Consider the following 24,718-nt stretch of genomic DNA (forward strand, 5'->3'; position numbering starts at 1 on the left):
CTTACTCAAAATAGACTGAAATATTTGCTATCTAGCTCTTTACACCCTGCTCTGAGGGGCTAAGAAGGTGTACCAAGTGGTGAACAAACTCAATTCTAAAAGAAACTCTAATACGGTCTAACCAAAAAGAATTATAGAAAAATAAAAAATAAAAATAGTGGGTCAAATTTTAAAAAGTAACCATGGGTTTTTTACTGTTTTGTTGTATTTATTATTTATTACTATCATTTTGCTGCATGTTTGATGATTTCTTCTAGTGGAAAATGATCTATGTGGAGTTCCCTTTGTGGCTCAGTAGGAAGGAACCCATCAAGTATCCATGAGGATGTGGGTTCAATCCTTGGCCCAGCTCAGTGGGTTAAAGATCTGGTGTTGCCATGAGCTGCACTGTAAGTTGCAGATGCAGCTTGGATCCAGCATGGCTGTGGCTGTGGTGTAGGCCAGCAGCTGTAGTTCTGATTTCAGTCCCTGGCCTGGGAACTTCCGTATGCTGTGGGTGTGGCCCTAAAAAAAAACAAATAATAAATAATAAAAAAATAAAATTCTCTATAAAGCACCGTTTCTTAATAAATCAATTTAATCATGTATTCATTAGTTATGAGTCATAACTCTTTTATTTCCTTCCTTCTACTGACTTTGGGTTTCGTTTGTTCTTTTCTAAGGTCTTTACATCTAAAATTAGATTGTTTATTTGAGATTTTTCTTGTTTCTTGTCGTAAGCCTATATTGCTATAAATTTCCCTCTTAGAACCACTTTTGCAGTATTCCATAGATTATGGTATGTCATATTTCTTTCTTTCCTTCTTTCTTGCTTGCTTTCTTTCTTTTGTCACACCCGTAAATGCAAAATTCCTCAGCCAGGGGTTGAACGACACTCCATCAGTCACAACAGTGACACCAGATCCTTAACCCACTGAACCACTAGGGAACATGAGGTACTAGATGCCTTGCGTGGAAAGTTACCAAGATAAAAATCACCCTCTGTTGTCCAAACACCCACCCAACTGCTGGGAAGCACCCAGAGAGAGAGAGAGAGACACAGCTGGATGCTTGGACCAAGCTGAGCTGTTATCAAAAGCTGGCCTTTTTGTATCCAGAAGACAGACAAGCCATGCATAGATAACTGAGTCTTACTGCCTTTATTTTGATAAGATACGTGGGAAAATGAGGGTTTGGCCATCACCATGCCAACATCAGCAAAGACCAGCCAATGAGCCTGAGGTTTCTGTGCTTCCCAGAGGGACCCTTAATACTGGGTCTCTCATGGGGCCAGGGAATTTAGTATATATTAGTGAGTTACCGTCTTTTGCTCCTTAGACAAATGCCAGCAGTGTCCCTTTAGTTCACTAGTATTTGCACAGGCCCTGGGAAAACTATTAAGATTCAATACCACTATCAAAGGGGACTCGGCAGAATCTAATTTTGGGGAGACAGAAAACTGGCCCAGAAGTGGGGCTGTGACCTTCAGTCACCTGCTGGCATTGCTGTAATCTGATGCCTAAGAAATGAGGCTCCAATGCATCTTTGATGCCCAGTCAAGGCTTTGAAGCTGTGTCAAGGCCACAGGACAAAGGCAGCAGTGTTTATGCAAATCTAGAAACAAAAGAAGCTAGAATCCAAAGCTATTAAAAGTAACATCAGCAATTCAATACCCAGAAGTGATTACAGGCCCTGTACCAGCATGAAACAGAAAACACCCGAAAGTGAGGCTGGGCAGCACACCAAAATACACACTGGGAAGGAACCCCGAGCCCCGAGCACCGAGGCCACTGGCTGGATGCGCTTGGAGGCCTTGATATCCGTCCGAAGCTCCTTAGCCAGGGCACAGCCTCTGCCAGCCACACGAAGGAGCCCTGGGCCACTGCTGCTCTGCCCCTGGCGCACGCAGCTGTAGCCACCAGCCTCCACCACAGCCACAGCCACGCCAGATCCGAGTGCATCTGTGACCTGCACCACTGCTCACAGCCACACCAGATCCTTAATCCACGGAGCAGGGCCAGAGATTGAACCTGCGTCCTCATGGATACGAGTCAGGTTCATTTCCGCTGAGCCACAAAGGGAATGCCAACACTGGTATTTTTTTTAAACCTCATCGAGTGATTCGAATAAGCAGCCACATTCGAGAACCACAATTCAAGCACATCTTCTGATACAGGAGAGGAAACCGAGGCCCGAAGAGAATAAGGGGTTTGTTCAAAGGGACGCAGGGTGTGCAAAGGAGCAGTGCCTCCCAGTCCTTTTACAGGACAACATAAATAACAAAACCAGGATATGTGCACGCTGCAGGGTAAAGGGCCAGGCTGGAGGGATGGTCCTGAAGACCCCCAGCTGCACCTGGCCTCACTCCCGCCCCCCAGGACATGGTTATCTTTGTGGCAGCAGGCACCACACTGTTGAATGCAGCTCACATTTTAGAGAAGGAAAAGAACTAAAAAAGAAAATGGACACATAAACTTGAGGACCTTTACTATGGAATCTGCGAAAGACCTGTTGCCTAAAAGACATGGTAGAACCGAGCGTGTGGTGCAGTATGAGATTTCGCCACTGAGCTGTAATTTTCCCCAGAGAAGGCTGAGGTTATAAAGACACCGCTGTATCAACTCTGACCAGACCGTCCTGCAGCAGCATCAAACTCAGAACAATCTTTGGTACAGTGTGAATTTCTAAAAAGTTCTATTTTGGTTTCATAACTCGTGAAGGCACCAGGTTAGGAGCTTTGTACTATTATGTACCGAAGGCTGAACGTCAACTCCTAAAAGCAAGCTAATTTAATAGACTGTTTATACTTTTCACAAGAGAGAGGAGGAGGTTTTAATGGCATGCCAAACAGAAATTAAAGGGAAGAAAATTAAAAACAAGCAACAAAAGAACCAAGACAAGGGAACATGGGGCTGCAGTGTTTTACTATTTAGGAGAAGCTGATGCCCTGGGGTTTGATGGCCCTCCAGTCTATTAAGAGATGTTCACCCATAGATATCTCTTCTTCTATAGACATAAACGCTTCATGAGCTCATGATGCGAGAGAGCTGAGCAAAGAAAATGTTTTGATGGAGTGTCATTTTACACTGAGCCCCAGGGCAAGGCACTTCATACAAAAGGCAATCTGGGGCATAGCCTTTAAAAAAAAATTTTTTTTTAATGTCACTGTTGGACGAAGGGAGGATAGATGTGCTTGACTCAATAAAGGACACAACTCTGCCTGGCAGAGCCTTTTCTCTGTAATCCTGTATGTTACTACTTCTCTTAATAAGAAAACCCCTTGGCCTTCTTGATTGCTTAAGCGTCTGGAACCTGAGGTTTTGAAGATTGCAGTGTGTGCCAACTTTCCAAGCTTTGAAAATCCCATGGCCTGCACTTGAGACATACATACAGCCTTCAGTCCTTCCACAAGGGTCCGCATGCTTCATGGGGCCTCCCGAGAGCTCATCTCTTGCAGTTCCCAGAACCAGAGGTACATACAAGTTACTGGTATGCCTGTTTAAGATCCAGATTCCCAGGCCCCTCCCACAGACCTTCTGATTGAAAGTGGCTGAAATGGGGCCTGGAAGTCTACATAACTAATAAATGTCCTAGGTGCTGTCATGCAGCTGGCCCCTGAACCAGTATTTAGGTGGTATTTAGCAGTATTTATGGAGTGTCATTTTACACTGAGCCCCAGGGCAAGGCACTTCATACAAAAGGCAATCTGGGGCATAGCCTTTAAAAAAGGGAACCACAGGGGGTCCCCGTTGTGGCTCAGCAGAAAGGAATCTGACTAGGAACCACGAGGTTGCGGGTTCGATCCCTGGCCTCGCTCAGTGGGTTAAGGATCTGGCGTTGCCATGAGCTGTGGTGTAGGCTGCAGACTTGGCTCAGATCTGGTGTTGTTGTGGCTGTGGTGTGGACCGGCTGCTGCAGCTCCGATTCGATCCCTAGCCTGGGAACCTCCATATACCGCAGGTGTGGCCCTAAAAAGCAAAAAAAGAAAAAGAAAAAGGAACCACAGCAGCCTTATACTAAAAGACCAGCAGTACAGTAATGAGGGGCACATCCACTCATGGCCAATAACCTTGACCATGGGGGTGAGTGCTTTGAGGCCACCTCAACTACTAATTTCAACATGTTTGCCTGGGTTTATCCACATCAACCATCCTTGATGGTCCAATAAATAAAAGAAGGTAGATAGCATTTTTTAGTCTGCTGCATTAGAAATTCAGTTTATCTTGCTCAAAAGAATCTTCTAGGTTGGAAATCAATGTGCCCAGTAAATCTTAAAGTCTAACAAGATTGGGAAAAGGCTGAGAGATTTGTAATTTTCTAAAATATTTTAGTATCCTGGCTGTTTTGAGCCTCCTAGGCCAACGCCTCAATATCCATCTGAAATGCAGACACAGTCTGACGGTCTGAATGTGCTCCCACCCCACCTGCTTCTAGCAGAGGGAATGCAGCAACTTGGGAGCTGCCTATAAGCTTACTGTTCAGTGGTGCGGTGATGACATGAACAAACCTGATTCCACTTGGCAGTAATTTTCCACTATCTTGGCGGGTCTCAGCCATAATGACTGTGGTGTGTGGAGCTTGGACAGATTATGTGGCTGGCTGGAAACCAAGGAACAAAAAAGCAGTCCAGTGGTCCAGCAAGGGACTCTGTGTTGGGAATGCCACAGCCCCAAGCATCCACAGCCATACTTCTCACAGACAGCCCAGGAATTTAAGTTCTTCTGTTAGAACTGCCAGAAAATCCTGCCTTTCCCCAAGACCCTGAAGAGCCAAAATTTCTCACTTAACGTGACTTTTAGGGAACATGTCAATTCAATCAACGTATGTCCATACATTCCCCTTTCTCATAATCATCACTCTCCCTGTGAGAATAAAAAAAAAAAAAAAAGGCTTGACGTAGTAGCTCCCTGCCCTGCCCACCTTCAAAATGTATACAATCTCTTTTGGAGAGAAAATGGGCTGGAAAGTACTTCTTTATTGCCTAAAATACAGCCACTTTGGACTACCTTCATGGTTTCCTTGGGCTTAACAGCTATCTTTTTTTTTTTTTTTTTTTCTTCTTTTGTCTTTTGTTGTTGTTGTTGTTGTTGTTGTTGTTGTTGCTATTTCTTGGGCCGCTCCCGCGGCATACGGAGGTTCCTAGGCTAGGGGTTGAATCGGAGCTGTAGCCACCGGCCTACGCCAGAGCACAGCAACGCGGGATCCGAGCCGCGTCCGCAACCTACACCACAGCTCACGGCAACGCCAGATCGTTAACCCACTGAGCAAGGGCAGGGACCGAACCCGCAACCTCATGGTTCCTAGTTGGATTCGTTAACCACTGCGCCACGACGGGAACTCCTTAACAGCTATCTTAGTCCATTCAGGTTGCTGTGACAAAATACTACAGACTGAGCAGCTTACAAACAGCAGAAATGTATTTCTCTCAGTTCTGGAAGCTAGAAGTCAGGAGATCAGGACGGCAGCACGGTCAAGGCCTGGTGAAGGCCCTCTTCCAGGCTGTAGACTTCTTGCTGTGTACTCTTGCGATAGAAGCGGGGAAGGCTCTCTCTGGAGCCTCTCTGATAAAGGCACTAATCCCACGCAGGAGAGCCTCACCCCATGACTTAAGCATCCCCCAAAGACCCTATCTCCGAATACCATCCTCTTTAGGAGTTAGGGTTTCAACACATGAATTGGCGGGGGACGGGGGAGATGCAGATCATGACAACTGCCAAGAGGGTAAGTTCCATTTAAGGAACATCCTCTCTCTAGCCTGATATGTTTCTTAATAGTCCTCGAAGTGATCTAACCTAAAAGGTAAAGAATTCTTCAAACAGAGCCAATTTACCACTTAAACCAGGTACCCATGAGCACGCTCCTTCGGCACTGGCCTGGCCCCACGCTCAGCCTTCTGCCATCAGGATCCATACCTACGCTATTGTTTATGTCCCTGAAATGAACATCATCTAGGGGGTCCTGAAACATTAATCAGAAAATGCCGTGGAGGAATTCCCTCTGTGGCAAAGTGCGTTAAAAATCTGACTGCAACAGCTCGACTTGATGCAGAGACACGGGCTCTATCCCTGACTGGGCATAGTGGGTTAAAAGGCATAGGTTGTAGTTGCAGCTCAGTCTCAGTCTCTAGCCCAGGAACTTCATATGCCTCAGATGAGGCCATAACAAAAAGAAAAGGAAAAAGAAACTGCTGGGGAGAGAGGGATTGTTTTGCATTATGTTTGCAGAGGAACAAAATCTCATCTGCTAAACCAGGAACAGCCTCCATCTGCTTGCTAAATTTGACAAACAACTAAAATAATAACAATTACAGCCTCGATTAAATGCAATGTGTTATAACATCATAAATTCAACCCTGGCAGGATGTCAGGAAGCTATCATTGGAAGCCCAAGTCTGAAAGATTTCTGTACAGTGCTCCTAGAAAGGAAAAGAAATGTCCTCCAGCCAAATCTAAGGTTTAATTCATACAAGAGACTTGGCTAATGTCACCCACCACAAATGCTGCATTTTCATGGTTCTGGATGGCATTAAGTTCCAGTGAACTAATTACAACCACTCTGTATTCTGCATGGCTTTTCAATTACTACATATAATGAGATGCTTTTTTACCTTTTATGAACGTTAACACATAGCTTTCCAACCACAGGAATGGTAAGTGAGAAAAGTGATACAATCCTGATCCTTTTACCACTAGGTCACTCACTAGTAGCTTGCCGAGTCTGCTGGTTCTAGAAAGCAGTTTCTACTTGAGTCCTAGGGTTCCTAAGCAGCCTGAGCAGCAAGCAAGGGTCACCATCAAATGCCTACAGGGACCCTGGGAGTCAAAGAGTCAGACCGTGGGAGCCAACTGCAAGTACATCCAGGGTGGGCCTGGACAAGATCCAGGGGACAGTGGGGCTACCCAGCCCAACAACTGTTGCTGTGCACTAATGCAGGCCTGGCAGGGCAGGTAGGTGCTGCTTTCTCAGGTGTTTTTAGTTGGTGAAAAGTTACCCAGTTATACGTTTATGACAGATGTACTTTTTAGATGCATGTTACACTTCATAAAACATTTTTTTAATGGGATCAGGGCCAGATTTCTGGGCGTCAGAGACACAAGAACAAGAGAGGAGGGTGGGTGTGATCAGAGGGAGGTTCCGAGTCACTACCTGGAACAGGTGTTGCGTGAAGCCGGCTTTCACTGTGCCAGGCGGGGCATGTGTACAGGTTGGCTGGCAGAGTTTAAGAACCTGGGATGGAGAGATTGACTTAAAGATATCACACTTGTCCAGAACAGGATATATCAAACACTCACTCTTGGGTACAAAGAAAAAAGTCTCTAGAAAAATACACAAGAAATCATTAACTATGATTGCCCCTGGTGGGTGGCATGGAAAGGAAGGGAGATTAACTTTTTATCATTTCCCATTCATACTTTTTCAATGCCTATCATGGGAGAGTATTACTTTTTCAGTTTAAAAAAGAAAAAGTCAGGAAGGAAAAATCTTAAAATAATTATATGACTATAAATAAACCTACCAGGATGCTAAGAGATTTCACTTTTTTTTAAATAGCAATTTTTGATACACTAACAATGTAAATGCAATTAAATGAACAAGTCACTCCTCTGAGCACAAAAATGTCACGACATACACAATACACAAAATTTGTAATTCCTGATGAATAGTATCTATGATTTAGAGACCTAATGAAAACTCTTCATAATAAGGTAACCGGGGAATAGAACTAAAACCAGACTGCAGGCTAATCATATTCTCTCAACATTTAACTCGACTGAATAATTGTTCTGTTATGTGAAGAAATGTGCAGAAATGTGCCTTATAATAGTTCTACTATAGTTCCTATAGAAGTCTCATAATGGGCCTACTATAGTGAGCGGTAGACTTAAAGACAGTGCCACACAGTGATAGGACCCATGAGAACACTTAAGTGCTGGAAAAAGGACCAAGGTACAGCCCACAGCCTTTCTGGTTACAAAGCTTTCCTTGTTCACTCCTTGGACCACCAGAGACAGTCAAGGGAGAGGGCCACAGGAAGCATGCTTATGGACCTGGGTCACCAAGAGACTCAGCAGGGGGAATCACCCGGAGAAAGGAACTGAAGACCAAAGCATAAAACCAACCTCTGCGTAGAATAACTGGCATGCTCCTTTAAACCAGGAGCGATAGTCATTATAAAATAGTCAACACTGAAATAACCCTACAGGGCTTAAAATCTAGAAATCTGTTATCTCACAGATTTGTTACATAATATACTGGGGGGAAAAATAACCCTGAACTGCCCTGTGCTTTGGTTTCCCCACTCATGGAAGTCACTTAATCAAACAGATCCAGGACGACTTAGGCATCCATTCTAACTCGGCAATTTGCCTAAAGCAGAACAAGAGGATAGGTGATTTCGGTATTTACACAAAGAAAATACACAATTCTGAGGTCCAAACCTGTTTTGAAATCTACAGTAGGGGAAGGATTGATAGTTTTCTCCAACTCTTTGCAAGGAAGTTGCGCTGTTTTCGCATCGCCCATGGCATATGGAGGTTCCCTGGCCAGGGATTGAATCTGAGCTGCAACTGAGACCAACGACTTAGCTGTGGCCATGCAGGATCCTTGACTCACTGCATCATAGCAGGAACTCCCAAGACCACTAGTTTAAAAGGCTGAAAAACTGACCCTGTCTTACCAATATGAACCCAAAATGCTGCAGTCACGGCGCATATAAATAATGTTACTTTATTCATTTGTCACTAACAATACTTGATCCAGTTCTTTCTGTTCCTCTGTAGTTGAGATGGTAGCAAATGACCGGCCCCTTTACTTACAAATCACCTCTTTAGTCTCATTCTGCTCCTGTGACATCTACCAACACAGAACAGAATTTAGTAACTAGAAAGTGCTTACGCTTGGTGACAAAATTATCAAGACAGCGGAAGGAAACCACTGAGTCTCCTGTGTTGTTCAAGCAGAAGGGGCCATTCTTCTTTGAAAGAAACACTGGCCCTCTTATCTTCCTGAGTTGGGTCAACCGACAGAAGCAAAAACTAGAATTAATTGGTCCTTTCTTGATCTTCAACAGACCATCTGTATTCAGTCTGTAACATTAGCTGCCTGAGTCACATCCCGGTTCCCCCACACTAGCCTTGTGACATCATGCGAGTTATTTAAATTCTTTGTGCCTCAGTTCCCTTCTGTGTAAAGTGAAGACAGTAGTGACACCTCTCACTCGGATCGTGGTCAGGAGTAAATCAGTGATCACGCCAAAGTGTTTAGAACAGACGCTCCATAAACGTGAGTCTGAACTATGCTGAGAATTTTTTGCTGGAAGAGGGAAAACAGCTTCTTTTGAACATATTTTCTTTTTAACAAATCTTTAGGATGAGAAAGGTAACAGAAATGAGACCAAAAGGAAAAGCTGTAGACGACATAGCACTATATTCCATTTAGTAGCATTTGTGTAAAAGACACTGTAGGAGTTCTCGCCATGCCACAAAGGGTTAAGAATCCGACTGCAGAGAGTTCCTGTAGAGGATCAGTGGTTAATGAACCCATGAGGATGTGGCCTCGCTCAGTGGCTTAAGAATCCAGCATTACCATTAGCTACAGTGTAAGGTGCAGACACGGCTCGGATCTGGAGTGGCTGTGGCTGTGGCTGTGGCTGGCAGCTATAGCTCCGACTGGACCCCTAGCCTGGGAACCTCCATATGCCAAGGGTGTGGCCCTAAAAACACACAGACACACACACAACTGCGGTGGCTCTGGTCGCTGTGGAGGTACACGTTCAATCCCTGGCCCAGCACCATGGGTTAAAGGATCCAGCGTTGCTGTATAGATCACAGCTGTGGCTCAGATTCAATTCCTGGCTCAGGAACATCCATGTGCTGCAGATGTGGCCCTAAAATGTTAAAAAATATTGCTTTGCCAAAAAGTTAAAAATACATAAATAAGTCCATGTAACTAATAGATGAGTTAAATGAAGAATTTGGTGATAAAGAAGCTATGCTAAAAAAAAAAGAAAAAAAAGAAAATAGGAGTTCCCACTGTGGTTCAGCAGGTTATAAACTCGACTGTATTCATGAGGTTGTGGGTTTGATCCCTGGCCTTGCTCAGTGGGTTAAGGATCTGACATTGCGGTAAGCTGTGGTCTAGGTCGAAGATGCATCTCGGAATCCTCCTTGTTGTGGCTGTGGCATAGGCCAGCAGCTGCAGCTCCAATTCAACCCCTAGTGTGGAAACCTCCATATGCCGCAGGTGCGGCCCTAAAAAGCAGATAGATACTAGGTAGGCAGATAGATAGATAGATTGATTGATTGATTCATTGATCTGTCAGACAATGTATTTTTTAAAAAAGACGTTGCAATACATTATCTCACTTGCTTGTTATAATGCCCCTTTGAAGCAGGTGTTACTATGAGTCATCTCCAGATGAGGAAGGCGGGCTTAGAGATTCACTGATGTGCCCATGACCACACAGGAGATTTGAGCCCTAGTCTGTCTGATTCTAAGCTTGGTACCCTCCCCTCAGTACTAAACTACCAGGCTGGGAAATATAAGGAAAAGTATGGGGTAAGGAAGGCAGACTAAAGGAGAAAAGGGGACTAGAGTATGTTTTCAGCCCTGAGCTGAAACTTCTGTCCATAGGGATAACGTAAACACTTAATGTCAAGATTGTAATGATAAAATGTGACATCATTCTCACCATTGGTGAAAAGTAATATTGTTAGTATTTTAGAATATTTTACAAACACACTTGCATGAGTGTATCAAGTTAAAAACATTTACCAAAATGCTAGTGGTTGGGCATTAAAACGTGGAACTAAATCCAAGATTTATCCCACAACAAGTAGTAGTTCACCATTGTTAATGTTCACGTGAATAGAAACATCTCTTTATTTAAAAGCCATACGGTGGTTTCCAATTTAGCATACGTATTACTTTTCAAAACTCCACCAAACGAAATGCCCAGATTGGTCTGTAATTACACAACAGTTACGGCCTTGTGATGGCACAGACTCTGTGCATCCCAACTGTCTTCCCACAAAGAACAGCAGGCTCTCCTTAATGTAACTTTTGGGTCAAATGTTTTTCCTTGTGCCCATTCTTCATCATCACGTTACTTGGCACTGCCCCCCTTAATCATAGGTTTGGGAAAGGGGACGAGGTCAGCCTTCCCTCTACTGCTAAAGCCACTGCTCATGGCTCCACCGAATTAAAGAGAACACGCTGAAATGCATGGCCACATGTCACAATGCCAAACGGTTCTCTTCATCTGGTAGTTTAGCACAGCAGGGATCCCCTTGCTAACCCAGTGCAGGGTTTGTTTTTGTTTTTTTGGCCACACCTGGGGCATGTGGAAGCTCCTGGGCCTGAGAGCAAACCTGAGCCACAGCAGTGACATGGCCGAATCCTTAACCACTAGGCCATCAGGGAACTCCCTCCAGTGCAGGTTTTAATTAGAACACAAGAAATATCTCAGTTTCTTATCACAGAGTTGTGATATTTGCAGAAAAACAGGTTGGTGGGGGTTTGAGATCAAGTAGGTAAATAGGTAAATACTTTGCTGGTACAAAGTATTTCTAAAATATAAACTTTCCTTAATTCAGTTGAATCCAAGTAAATGTGATGCTAACTAAGACAACTGCACTCATCCTCTGAAAAAGTTTTCAGGTCAACCTGTTGGTATAAATTGGTCCAGAACTGTAGTTCAGGGTATGAAAGAAAGAAAGAAAGATGAAAGAAAGAAAGAAAGAAAGAAAGAAAGAAAGAAAGAAAGAAAGAAAGGAAGGAAGGAAGGAAGGAAGGAAGGAAGGAAGGAAGGAAGGAAGGAAGGAAGGAAGGAAGAAAGAAAGAAAGAAAGAAAAATTACACCACTGGGAAATCTAAATGTGATCCTTGAACCAGGCTCTCAATTCCTTATACAGGAAAGAAGTCTCTCTGTCTCTCTCTCTGTCTCTCTCTGTCTCTTTTGTCTTTTTTAGGGCTGAACCTGCGGCACATGGAGGCTCCCAGGCTAGGGGTCCAATCGGAGCTGTAGCCACAGGCCTACACCACAGCAATGCAGGATCTGAGTGGCATCTGTGACTTACATCACAGCTCACGGCAACGCCGGATCCTCAACCCATTGGGCAAGGCCAGGGATTGAACTTGCGTCCTCATGGATACTAGTCAGTTTCGTTAACCGCTGAGCCACGATGGGAACTCCAGGAAAGAAGTCTCATTAGATGCTCCTCCAGCCATTGTCAGAGGTAAGCAGATGATTGAGAAGAGTGAGTTTGCACAGTTACTAAAATAAGATCAAATGGAAGCTGGCAGCCCAGATTTTGCGCTCAACATGGTTCTGTTTTGTAAAGTTCTAGGTAGCTCACAGCCATTTTTGACGCTATTTTTGACATCAGTATGTACTGGCATTGGAGTCGGTCAGTTTGGCATCGTAGAATGTTGAGTGGGGAGCCTAGGACTGAGAGACAGGAGGTAAGGAATTGGCAGAAGCCCCTCAAAGCAGCAGCATCCTAAACTGAGGTACCACCTCCTCCTGGAGGGTTATATCCCAAAACTTTCCCAGTCAAATACTGCCCTAGTGCCAGTCTTGAAGTCGACAGCGCTGACGGTACAATGCAATGAGTCTGGAGAGGAGCAATCTGCAAACCTGTCACCCACTCTATCTCCCCTGGCAGGAAACTCTGGTCAATGACTTTTTATTAGCCTTGCTGTTCCCTCTTTTTGGAATCCTCCTTTCTTCCCGGTTTTAGTGGATTCCTATTTGTCCCCCAAAACTGAATTCAAACTGTCAACTCTTCTCAAGAAGCTGTCTATGGCTACACAAGAGCCCCGATATGATTTGGAAGTTGGCACTCCCCTAGACCCTATAAATGCCACTCAGATTACCTCGCATTGCCCAGTTTAAAAAACAACAGGAGTTCCTGTTGTGGCCCAATGGTTAACAAACCCAACTAGTATCCATGAGGACGCGGGTTCACTCCTTGGCCTTACTCAGTGGGTTATGGATCCACTGTTGCCGTGAGCTGTGGTGTAGGTTGCAGAAGCGGCTTGGATCCAGCATTGCTGTGGCTGTGGTGTAGACCAGCAGCTGTAGCTCCAATTCGACCCCTAGCCTGGGAACCTCCATATGCCGAGGGTGCAGCCCTAAAAAGAAAAAGACAAAAAAATTAAAAATAGAAATAAAAAAAAAACAATAGAAAAACCCAACATAATTTGTCTGTGAAAAGCCCCGTCTATTCAACTTTTTCCACCCCAAACCTGGCATAGTGCTTAGTTCGCACAAAAGAAAGTCATTAGAAGCATATACTTGCACAAGTTCTCTGTGCCTCGGTTTTCCCGTCTGTAAAAGGGTATAATAATAATAACACACCTGATAGGATTATTGTGAGGATGAAACCAGAAAATGAATGCAAAGTGCTTAAAAGAATTATGAGCTCTTACCATTAGATATTTATGAAACTAATAAGTAAATACAATCTTCGATATGTCAGTTACTTTAGATACAGTATCTTCTATGAAGTGGACCTAATTTTCTTTCTTTACAGGATGGTAGTAAGGATCAAATGAGATACCACAACTGATGCAAGTTCTTTGAAAAACTGTAAAGGACTATTTAAAAACTGGCATTTTATTATTATTACTAATAAGTTATATAAAATTTCTAAGCCAGAACTCAAAGAAGAATCTTTAGTAGCTAATGAAGGGGTTGCCCAAGGCTTCACTCATGCTTTTGGTTTCTTCCTCAACTTCCCAACACAGGCCATAAAGGTATAGGACCATGAACATGGGAAAGGGAAAACAGATCCCTAAGGTCCATGCAGAATTGGAATACTACCCCTCTAAAGAGAACACCAGGGAGCTCCCTTCGTGGCTCAGCGGTTAACCATCCCGACTAGGATCCATGGGGATGCAGGTTCGATTCCTGGCCTCGCTCAGTGGGTTAGGGATCTGGCATTGCTGTGAGCTGTGGTGTAGGTCACAGACACGGCTCGGATCCCATGTTGCTGTGGCTGTGGCGTAGGCCGACAGCTATAGCTTCGATTTGACCCCTAGCCTGGGAACTTACATAGGCTGAGGGTGAGGCCATAAAAAGCTAAATAAAAAAAAAAGAGAGAGAGAGAGAGAGAGAGAACACTAGCGTCCATAGAATCTGGAATATCCAGGGAACTCAGGATGTATAATCATTGCTGGGTGACTCTGATCATATCATACAATCTATGGAATTCAAGAGCTGGAAAGAATTTTCGAAATCACTGATTCTAATCCCCTTATTTTACTGATAAGGAAACCCGACATCTATGGATCCCAAGTAACTGGTCCCAAGCCACATATCAAGCTAGTGACAAATAACTCAAATCTCCCGATTCGCCGCCTATAGGTTTACATTCATTTCGCTTATATTATGTTCCCACCATTGCCTTTTTTGAGTGGTCTTTAGAAACAAACCTGGCTTCAAATTCCAGTTTCACCACTTACTAATTCTGAGACTCTGAGTGACTGAACTGATCCAAGTCTCATTTTCTTTGTAAAGTAAGGATCATCGTATCGCTTTCAAAAGTTAACCATACAATGAAATGGATGAGGTCGGCGTAGCAAAACCTGCGTCCCCCTTCACTAACCTCCTATAGTAACGTGATGTTCTTTAAAACCAGACAATGCATAAGGGCCAAGACCATCCTGTAAAACATCTCTTTTGAAAAAAGCATCTAAGAACTGACATTTAGGAAATTTTCTTTCGGTATTGAAACAGTTAAAAAAAAAAAGTCCTTCCTTCTGGTTTTAAACCTGGCTGCACCTCCGTTCCCACTTTCCACATAGCATGCCCTTCGCGTGGCGGTGGTCACGTAAAGCGGGGTATATAGTGCAGCAGTGTATAGCACAGTGCTGCACTATATCCCATGTTTGCTTTCTCACCTCTGCACCTCTCCCACCAGGTAGCGTTAGGCGGCCAGTTCCAGCTCCTGCTTTATTCTTCCTTCTCCCTTTCTGCCCAACTGTGCCTTTGAGGATGTCTCATCTGTGGACAGCTCCCTTCTTCAACACAGGCTAGAACTTGTTCTGGAGTCACCTGGGCTCTGCTGTTCTCAGGGGACCAGAGGCCTCTCATCCATGTACTTGGCTGCCCATCTCCCAGCCAGCGTCCACCTCCTTCTCCACAAGTCCCTTAGCAGCTCACCTGGCCACCAATTTCTCACCCGCAGATGCTGGCTTTTATAAAGGTGAGGGACTGGACCAGTTTCTAAAGTTGAGGTGGGCAGCCAACCCCACTGATGCCCTGGCCCTCCCTGCGGCAAGTACAGGAACCAGGCCCTGTGCTCCATCCTAGGGCAACAAAACTTAGCTGTTTGCCTTCCTGAGGCGGCTTGATCCCTAGGACCCAGTACCCCAGGGCACCCTGGCGCCGTTTGCACCTGCAGCTGGAAAGGCACCCCAGGAGGATGCACAGGCGGGACAGCGCTCAGAAGAGACAGCATCCACAGTGGCGGTGTGGTTAGGAAGACACTGCGGGCCCCAGCGAGCCTCGAACTCTGAGCCCTGGTCACGTCTCCCCTTCCTCTCCACACCCCGGGAGAAGCAGGGCCCACTTTTCCAGCCTCTGAGGTCTGAGCAGGAGCCCGGCACTGGGAAGCCGGGGCGGCGCGCTCCACCATCCCAGCCACCCCGGAGCCTCGCTAGCCAGTCGCAGGTATGTTCCAGGTCTCGCTCCTGGAGTAGGTGGTGACCCCCGTGCTTTAGCCCCTCGCTTCGGGGCGAGGGGGCTGAGGTGAGGAAAGAGGAGTCTTGGCGAGCAGAAAGGAGAAGCTAGCACCCTTGCGGGGTCTCCCCAGCCCTGTCGTGGAGAGGGACAAGGTCACCCCGATCCACACTGTCCCCACGGGAGCTCGGGTCGGGCGGCTTTATCCGCATGAGCACCGGGTGCGCTCACAGACGCGCGCGTCCTTCCCCAACCCGACCGCGGAGCCGCCCAGGACCGGCGCCCGCGGCAAGGGGTGTGCCACCACGTCTCTCATGTGTCCCAAGCGGTCCCCTCGCCCCGCGGCCGCACTTCGGGCGCTCGGGGTGCCGCCCCCTTCCCTGCTCGGCGCGGCCCGCTCACCAGATGGCCATCCGGCTCTTGGGGTAATCCAGCCGCTCCAGGCAGCCGAGGAAGTGCGGCAGCGAGTGCGCAGCGTTGCGCGCGAGGATGGCCACCAGCACCGTGGGTCGCTGTAGGGACGACTCCGGGAAAACCACTGCCTCCTCTTCGTCGTCCTCCGGGTCCGCCTCCGCGGCGAAGCGCGCCCTGCAGCCGCCACGGAGCAGAGCCCAGGAGACGAGCAGCAGCGCCCAGGCCAGGGGGGCGGCGGGGCGCGCGGCCATGTTCACGGCCGTGGCGGGCGCCGGGACGACCCGCCGCCGATGCCGGAGGCCGGCGGCTGGAGGTGGAGGCGAGGCGGCCGGCGCGCGCGCACTGGCCAGACCACTGCAGCCCCGGACCCTCCCGCCGCCGCCGCCGCCGCCGCTGCCGCCGACGCCGCCGACGCCACACCGCGGGGGCCCGAGTACCTGCCGCCGCCGCCGCCGCCGCCGCTCGCCTGGGGCTCGGCTTGCAGACAGGCGTGTCTGTGAGGCTGTTTGTCCCGAGTCCCGCGGAAAGTTCCTCTAGTGCAGGCTCAGCTTGTACCGCTGAGGTCTGTGGCTTCTCCCAGAGCCGTGAGGTGTGGCCGTATCTGCCAATGGGCGTGTGAACGTGTGTGTGTGTGTGTGTGTGTGTGTGTGTGTGTTTGCGCGCGCGCGCGATTGTGTGTACATAACGGTGCAACTCCAAGAAAATGTATTCTGCTTTTGCAAACCCAGTCTGAAATCCTTCACGGTGATGCAATGTATCCAGTTTTCCATAATGCACCTATTGACTAAACGGGTAGAGGTCTAAAACGGAAAGTCACCCGATGATTCATTACCATTTTTAAACATTTTTTTAACTTCCACAAAGGCGGATGTTTGCATTTCCTTACACATTTAAGTGCCCTTTACATTCATTCTTGACTCGGGAGATCCCCCAATAATATCAAGTTGGAAGACGTGGAGAATTTTAGAGCCTTGAGATTAAAGGAAACCTCTTGAGGGGCAGGTCTTCTACCTGCCAACCTGGGGTCCTGAACTGCCCAACAGGGTGTGTGTTAAAGAGGAGATTTGCTTAGATGGTTTTCTTTTTCCTTAAAGACCCAAACTGACAAAGAGTAACAGAAGGAGGGACAGGCATTCTATGTTGACGGAGAGGTATACGGTAGAAAGAAGGGATGACGTAAGAACACAGCAGGTAAAATGAAATTGGTAGCGTACACTGTCACAGGATATTTACGCTTGAACACAAGGAAGGAAATCTCTCCTAATGAAATCTGGACTTCCTTCTTTGTGGAATTGTGTAGACTCTGATCTGTGTGCAGGGTGGATTCATACATACCTCTGCACGTTCATGACTTCCAACCCCAGCTTGCCCTCGGTCCTGTCCCACAGTCTTTTTACTAGTTGTATCCATCGTTCCTGCAACTATTAGAAGGCTTCCTCGCTTTCCTTCCGCCTCCCCACTTCCTCGGGAGAATAACACCTCCTTTCCAGAACTCCCTCCCATCCTGTCTCTCACTAGTACCCCTACCAGTGCATCCTTACTTGGAGGTGTCCATTCACAACAGGGCCTCTGATCCCATCCCCTCCCTTCTAGTGCAGGGCTTTTCTCCTTTTATCTTTACTGGAGGGAATCTCTAATGGGTCCCTCTCCACCAGCCCTTTTCTCTGAAGCAAAGCCAGTCCTCTCCTCTCCTTAAAGAAAGAAAAAAAAAAATCTGGGCTTTCTTTCTAGAAATCTTCCCCCATCCCCAGCTTAGCCAAGCCCCTTTGGGGGGGGGGGTGTCTACACTTGCTTTCTCTATATCTTCACCTCCCATCTCTCCCGCTACAACACAGGTGGTTTCCTACGTTTTTACTGAAGTTATTCTGGCAAAGCCCCCAGTGACCTCCGCATTGGAAGATTCAGCCAGCTAGCTTTAGTTCAAACCTTCCTGGATTTGTTACATAATCTCTCCCCCTTGGGCTCCTCTGATCCTGCTTGTGTTCGAGCCCCCTCATGCGTGCTATACTTCTAGCTCTTCAAGTTCTCTCAGAGTGATTGCAGCCTTCCTATCTCCATCTCCTGCCCTAACCTCTTTGCTAATGTGCATGCTTTTATTTTTTTATTTAATAATTTTTATTTCTCCATTATAGCTGGTTTAATGTTCTGTCAATTTGCTACTATACAGCAAGGTGTCCCAATCACACATACACATAAACACTCCTTTTTCTCACATTATCACGCTCCATTGTCAGTGACTAGATACAGTTCCCAGTGCTATCCAGCAGGGTAACATGCATACTTTGATATTTAATGGCCTACAGACATTTCCTTCTCCTCGGTGCTCCTTCAGGAACTGTCATCACTCCCAAGGGCTCACAGCCTTGTAGGGGAAGCTGCAAGTTAAAAATCTGTCATTACAGCAGAAATTATCACAAAATGGTAACTCTACCATACTTCAATAAAATTTTTTAAAAGCAATATTTTAGTCTAAATGGAAAAAAAGAGAACATCTGTTAGAGGTATCCTGACAGGTATGTATGCCAGCCACAGTGGAAGCACAGTCACTTATGGAGTAGACATGTTGCTGGAGGGACTATTAGAAAGGTTTCAGGAGTTCCCGTTGTGGCTCAGGGTTAAGAACTCGAGCCCTGGCTGGGAGCAGAGGTATAGGTCACAGATGTGGCTCAGATACGGTGTTGCCATGTCTGTGGCATAGGCCAGCAGCTGCAGCTCTGATTCAACTCCTAGACTGGGAACTTCCATATGCCACAGGTGCAACCATAAAAAAGAAAAAGAAAAAACATACAATTTTTCGAATTTAGCAATTTAGAGTTTACATGGTTAAATATTTAGAGATAAAACTCTATTGAAACACATAAAAACATATTAAGAACATATATGTCTTCATTTTTATTATCTAAAACAATGGTTCCTGATACTTTTTAGAATGAGGATACTTTTTTGAATCTTAAAAAAAAGATAAGGAGTTCCTGACGTGGCTCAGTGGAAATGAATCTGACTAGGATCCATGAGGACACATTTTTGGTAACTACCAAAAGTGCATAATGGCACAATCTGCTCTGGCCTTGGCCATTAAGTGCAAGGAGTCTCTTGGAGCATCCTGCACAGGCCACAGGAACTTTTAGACATTGTCTTTTCTCTGGGATGAGATGGGATTGATGGTCAGTTGCTGGTGTTCCTGGGTATATTTTAGTTTTCTGAATGTTCTCCTTACTAATTTACAAAAAGAGCCTGATAATTAATTATGGCCTGGCAAAGAAAATGGAATTTCCTCTGATCTTGGCGGGTTCCTAAAACATATTAAGAGAATGTGTATTTTATTAATCATATATGAATGTATAAAGTATGAAAATAGCACCGCATATATGTGAGATGTAGTACAGATTCAATTAGTCTATACACAAAGCATGGTGCAGGAGTAGATTCCACAGTCTTTGCAACACTCTATTATCCACTGGATTAACTAATAAATGAATTCATTCAGTGAAGTTGCAAGATACGAAATCAATATAAAAAAAAATCAGTTGCCTTTTTATACAATAACCAAAAACTATCTGAAAAAGAAATAAAGATTAATACAATGTACAGTAGCAACAAAAACAATAAAAAAAACTTAGAAATAAATTTAACCAAGGAAGTAAAAGACATCAAGGAAATAAATTGAAGAGGACAAATAAATCAAACTATAAATCTCTGTGGATTAAAAGAATTTATACTCTTAAAATGTCCATACTACTCAAAGCTGTCTATAGATTCAATGCAATCCCTGTCAAGACTCCAACGGTGTTTTTTACAGAAAGAGAAGAAACAAATCCTAGAAGTCACAATGGAAACACAAAAGACTCTGAAGAACCAAAGCAATCTTGAAAAAGAACAAAGCTGAAGGCATCTGACTTCCTGATTTCAAACTATATTACAAATCTATAATTACTGGCAGTAGTCATTGCTGGCATAAAAACAGACACATAGACCAATGGAGCAGAATTTAGAGCCCAGAAAGAAACCCATGTGTATATGACAACTAATATTTGACAAGGAAACCACAAACATTCAATGGGGAAAAGATATTCCCTTCAATAAGTGGTATTGGGAAAACTCAATAGCATTCACGTGGGAAGGAATGAAATTGGACCCTTGTATTAGATCACTTGAAAAATTAACTCGAAAAGGACTTAAATGTAAAACCCCAAACCATAAAACCTCTGCAAGAGAACACAGGGGAAGAGCTCCCTGACACTGATCTTGGCAAAGATTCTTTTGATATGACACCAAAAGCAGAGGCAACAAAAGGAAAAATAATAAACAAGTAGGACTATATCAAACTAAAAATCCTCTACACAGAAAAGAAATGATCAACAAGATGGAAAGGCAATCTAAAAAATGGAGAAAAGAGTTGCAAACCCTATGATATAATGGGTTAATGTCCAAATAAATAGAGAATGCAATGCAATAGCAAAAACAAAAAACAAAAAACCACCCAACCACCAACACCAACACCAACAACAAAACCAAAAACCACTATTTTAAAAATGAGCAAATTGGAGTTCCCGTCGTGGCGCAGTGGTTAACGAATCCGACTAGGAACCATGAGGTTGCGGGTTCAATCCCTGCCCTTGCTCAGTGGGTTAACGATCCGGCGTTGCCGTGAGCTGTGCTGTAGGTTGCAGACGCGGCTTGGATCCCGCGTTGCTGTGGCTCTGGCGTAGGCCGGTGGCTATAGCTCCGATTCAACCCCTAGCCTGGGAACCTCCATATGCCGCGGGAGCGGCCCAAGAAATAGCAACAATAACAACAACAACAACAACAACAACAAAAAGACAAATAAAAATGAGCAAAAAACCTGAATAGACATTTTCTCAAAGAAGATATACAAGTGGCCACAGGTACATCACTAATCATCAGGGACATGCAAATAAAAACCACAATGAGATATCACCCCACACTTGTCAGAATGGCTATCATCAAAAAGTCTACAAATTATAGGAGCTCCCATTGTGGCACAGCAGGTTAAGAACCTAACACAGTATCCATGAAGATAAAGGTTCTATCACTGGCCTCCCTAAGTGTGTAAAGGATCCGGTGTTGCTGTGAACTATGGTGTAGGTTGCAGATGTGGCTCAGATCTGGCATTGCTGTGCCTGTGGCATAGACTGACAGTTGCAGTTCTGATTTGACCCCTAGCCTTGGAACTTTCATATGCCGAGGGCGTGGGCCTAAAACAAATGACAACAACAACAAACCCCCCCCAAACCCCAGATGAATAAGTAAAGAAAATGTGGCATATATATACATTGGGATATTACTCAACCATCAAAAAATGAAATTTTGCCATTTGTAACAACCATTTGAATGGACCTAGGGCAAGACAGAGGAGGACAAATACTGTATGTTATCACTTACATGTGAAATCTAAAAAATAAAACAAATGAATGAATATAACAAAACAGAAACAGACTCACAGCTAGAGAGAACAAATTAGGGTTTACCATCGGAAGAAGGAAGGGGGAGGGGCAAGATAGGGGTATGAGATTAAGAGGTACAAACTCCTAAGTACCCAATAAATAAGCTACAAGGATATATTGTACAGCATAGGGAAATATAGCCATTATTTTATAATAATTTTAAATGGAGTATAATGTATAAAAATATTGAATCACTATGTTATACATCTGAAATGAATATAAAACCATAAATTAGCCCTACCTCAATTTAAAAGAGCGAACAAAAAAGTTAGATTTTTTAGATTTTTGTCTATGCGGCAATTTTAATTATAATTAATATATAATTTATATATATATATATATATATATATATATATATATATATATATATATAAAAAACCCATTGCCTCAACTCTGCATTGCGTCTGCAATGTCATTTCTGTCCATATTTGCGTGACTCTCTCCTTGGTTCCATTGTTTTTTTTATCTCACCCTGTAGAAATAACACATACTCTTTTTTTTTCACAGTCATTTCTTTTATTCATGAATCCAACATCTATTTCTAAAAGATACATTTAAACATAATCATTATAACATTACTAATTAAAAAGTTGAGTAATTCTTTAATATCATCAGATGTCCAGTTACTGTTTCGATTTTCACATGATTTTGCTTGAAAGACAAAGCAGTTATATTCAGAATTAGTTGTGAAACCTCTTGATGTGGCCTTCTCTTTGTTTTCTGGAGTAGGATATCTTCTTGAAAGTTTCCGGTCCATTTGGTTGAAGATTGCTCAGCATTTGGTTGTCAATTTTGTTGTTTTTAGGAGAGAAGTTGGGCTCCCGTCCTCCTCTTCCACCATCTTCATCCCTTCCTCTCATGTACTCTTAATTGTAAACCTTTATAGTAAGTTCCTTCAGTTTGTTCATCAGAAGGACAGTTGGCCCTTTTTGTCCACATGTCAGAATCAGTTTATCAAGAATGAGGAAAATTACTGTTGGGATTGTGATTGAAATTACTAGAATTTATAGATCAGTATTGGAAAGATGGCAATTTTCCCCAAATTAATCTATAAATGTTACTGAAGATCATCGGAAAAGACCTAAATGAATGGACAGACATATTTCTCTAATGATCTTCAATAACATTTATAATGTTCTCTATAAAGGGTTTATTTATTTAGTCACCTTATTTTTGTTGGGTTTTTGATGTTGTTGTTCCAAGTAGTATTTTTTCCCAAGCATTTTTTTGTAATTAAATGCTTACATGCTGATTTTGTAACTGGGGGATTTAGACTGCATTCTTAAACTTATAGAAATTGAAGAGAACAAATTTTGATGACTCTAAATTATTTCCTATAGGTATGAGGTCCTTAATGAGTGTGCATGCATATGAACAGTAAAATATCACAGTATTCTAAATATTTTACTAAAAGTTTTGTTCTCCTTGAAACATACAGGATGGGAAATTTTGTTCTTTGTGTACAAAAGAAGGAACAAGATCCATATGAACATTCTTAAAACCAGTGAATTAAAAGCTGACCCAGAATGCTAGCCTACATTTTTCAGCTTGAGATCATTCTTATACAGTCCTGTGTAAAAGCTTTTTCCTTTTTAATGAACTAAACATTCATATCTCAATTCAAAGTCCGTTTTTCCTCAGGAGACTCAAACTGAATTAATATGTCCCTGCCCAGAATTTTTCTGCAGGAATAAAAAGGTCTGGCTCGGGTATCAAGATGGGAAATCAGCAGAACAAGTGCCAGATGACCATGCATTTGATTTCACGCAGTTTACTCAGGGGAATTTTATTTGTTATTACTTATCTAGCTTTATTTTTTACTAACCTCTTTGGTTCTCTGCTGCAGTGAACCACTGAAGCATGTGTAAAAAGAGAAATTCTTCAGTCTCTCTGAAGCTGAAACTCTAACCTCTTCTTGGTGGACTTCGCGATAGATTGACCCAAGAGCCATTCTGACTACACTTTGTAAGCACTATGCCGTTTAAGTGTTCTCAGATCTTTTCTTTCTTAGCCACTCTCAATCACCAAGAATTATTCCCAAGTTTCCATTGCTTAATGTGGAAGCCAAGATAGAGTCTATCTTCGTTCTTCTACTCTTTGTAGTAGACAATGACATTAAAAGTCAGAGACATTTCATATTCATGTTTAAATATTAACATGCTTTTTCTAAGCAATGGAGCGTTATTTGTCAAAGGATAGCATTAGCCTTTCGCTTTTTTCAGTTTATGGTTCTTTCTGCATACTTTTGGGATTCCCTAATACCCCTCTCCCTTTTTTCTTTTTCTTAAGCTTCAACTGAAAACCTTCCCCTAAAGATTTCTGAGCCTTGTTCACATCATACCCAATTCCATTGGATCTCCTTACTGATTTATAAAATGTCCCCTTTCCTCATATCAGGAACAGAATGCTCTTAAATGCTTCTATAAATACCATCATCTGAACGAATTGGGATCTGTAGAGGTGAGAGAGAAAGATTTACTCATCTCAAATTACCTGAATTAGTGTCAGTGTTCAGTGATTGAAGGAGTATACTAATTTCAGTGTCATTTGCCTCTTTAGAGCTTAGCAACCGCTTCATAGAGGCAAAGGTTAATGACTACATTCACATGTAATACAATCTAGGGCAACTTACGAATCCCCATGTGTGGTTTTAGATGACATAATAGGATGCACTTCTTCCTGTATGTAATGCAATGCTTTTTTCTTTCCTTACTCTCTCTCTTTTTTTTTTTTTTTTAATGCATTCAAGCTATGTATCTGGCTTTTAACAGTTTAACTTCAGCATGAATTTCATTGTGTTTATTTTACTTAGTATTCATTTGGCATTTTGTACTTGCAAATTTCTGTCATATCAAATTTAGGGAATTTTTTTTTTTCCTCAGTGTTTTCTCTGCCCCATTCTCTTTCTTTTCTTTTTCTGGTGTTTCATTTACAAGTGTGTTGGATTGTTTGATATCATGTAGCAGGTCTCTGAGGCTCTGTTTTTTTTTTTTTTTAATTCATTTTTCTCTTTGTTGTTTACCTTGGATGATTTCTTGGACAATTGCTCTACCTTCAAATTCACTTAATTTTTGTTCAGTAATTTTTATTCGGCTGTGAAATCCATCCAGTGGATTTTTTATTTACGAACTTGTAAATTTTTTTCTCTTCTGCAGGCCTCACCTGTAGCATATTG

General features: G+C 43.7%; 1 protein-coding gene across 2 annotated transcripts in view; it reads right to left on the bottom strand.

Annotated features, from left to right (window-relative positions):
* The window catches only part of COLGALT2 (collagen beta(1-O)galactosyltransferase 2), a 142,645-nt gene extending 125,134 nt beyond the window's left edge, over positions 1-17,511 (bottom strand). Inside the window, exon 1 of one of the 2 annotated variants that reach the window (XM_084977964.1) lies at positions 17,414-17,511. Coding sequence is in view for 1 of the 2 variants with exons in the window: in XM_003482738.5 (XP_003482786.2) it covers positions 16,067-16,329 (263 nt within the window). In the remaining variant the exon portion in view is untranslated. Of the gene's footprint in view, positions 1-16,066; positions 16,656-17,413 lie in introns of those variants that run through there. The other variant, XM_003482738.5, reaches the window with a different exon arrangement.
* Between the last annotated feature and the right edge of the window lie 7,207 nt (positions 17,512-24,718).

This window comes from Sus scrofa, chromosome 9 (genome assembly GCF_054392235.1).
Source record: "Sus scrofa isolate SSC_HxYL_T2T_F1_AM1 chromosome 9, Sscrofa_HxYL_maternal_Yorkshire_Landrace_v2.0, whole genome shotgun sequence".
Lineage (NCBI taxonomy): Eukaryota > Metazoa > Chordata > Mammalia > Artiodactyla > Suidae > Sus > Sus scrofa.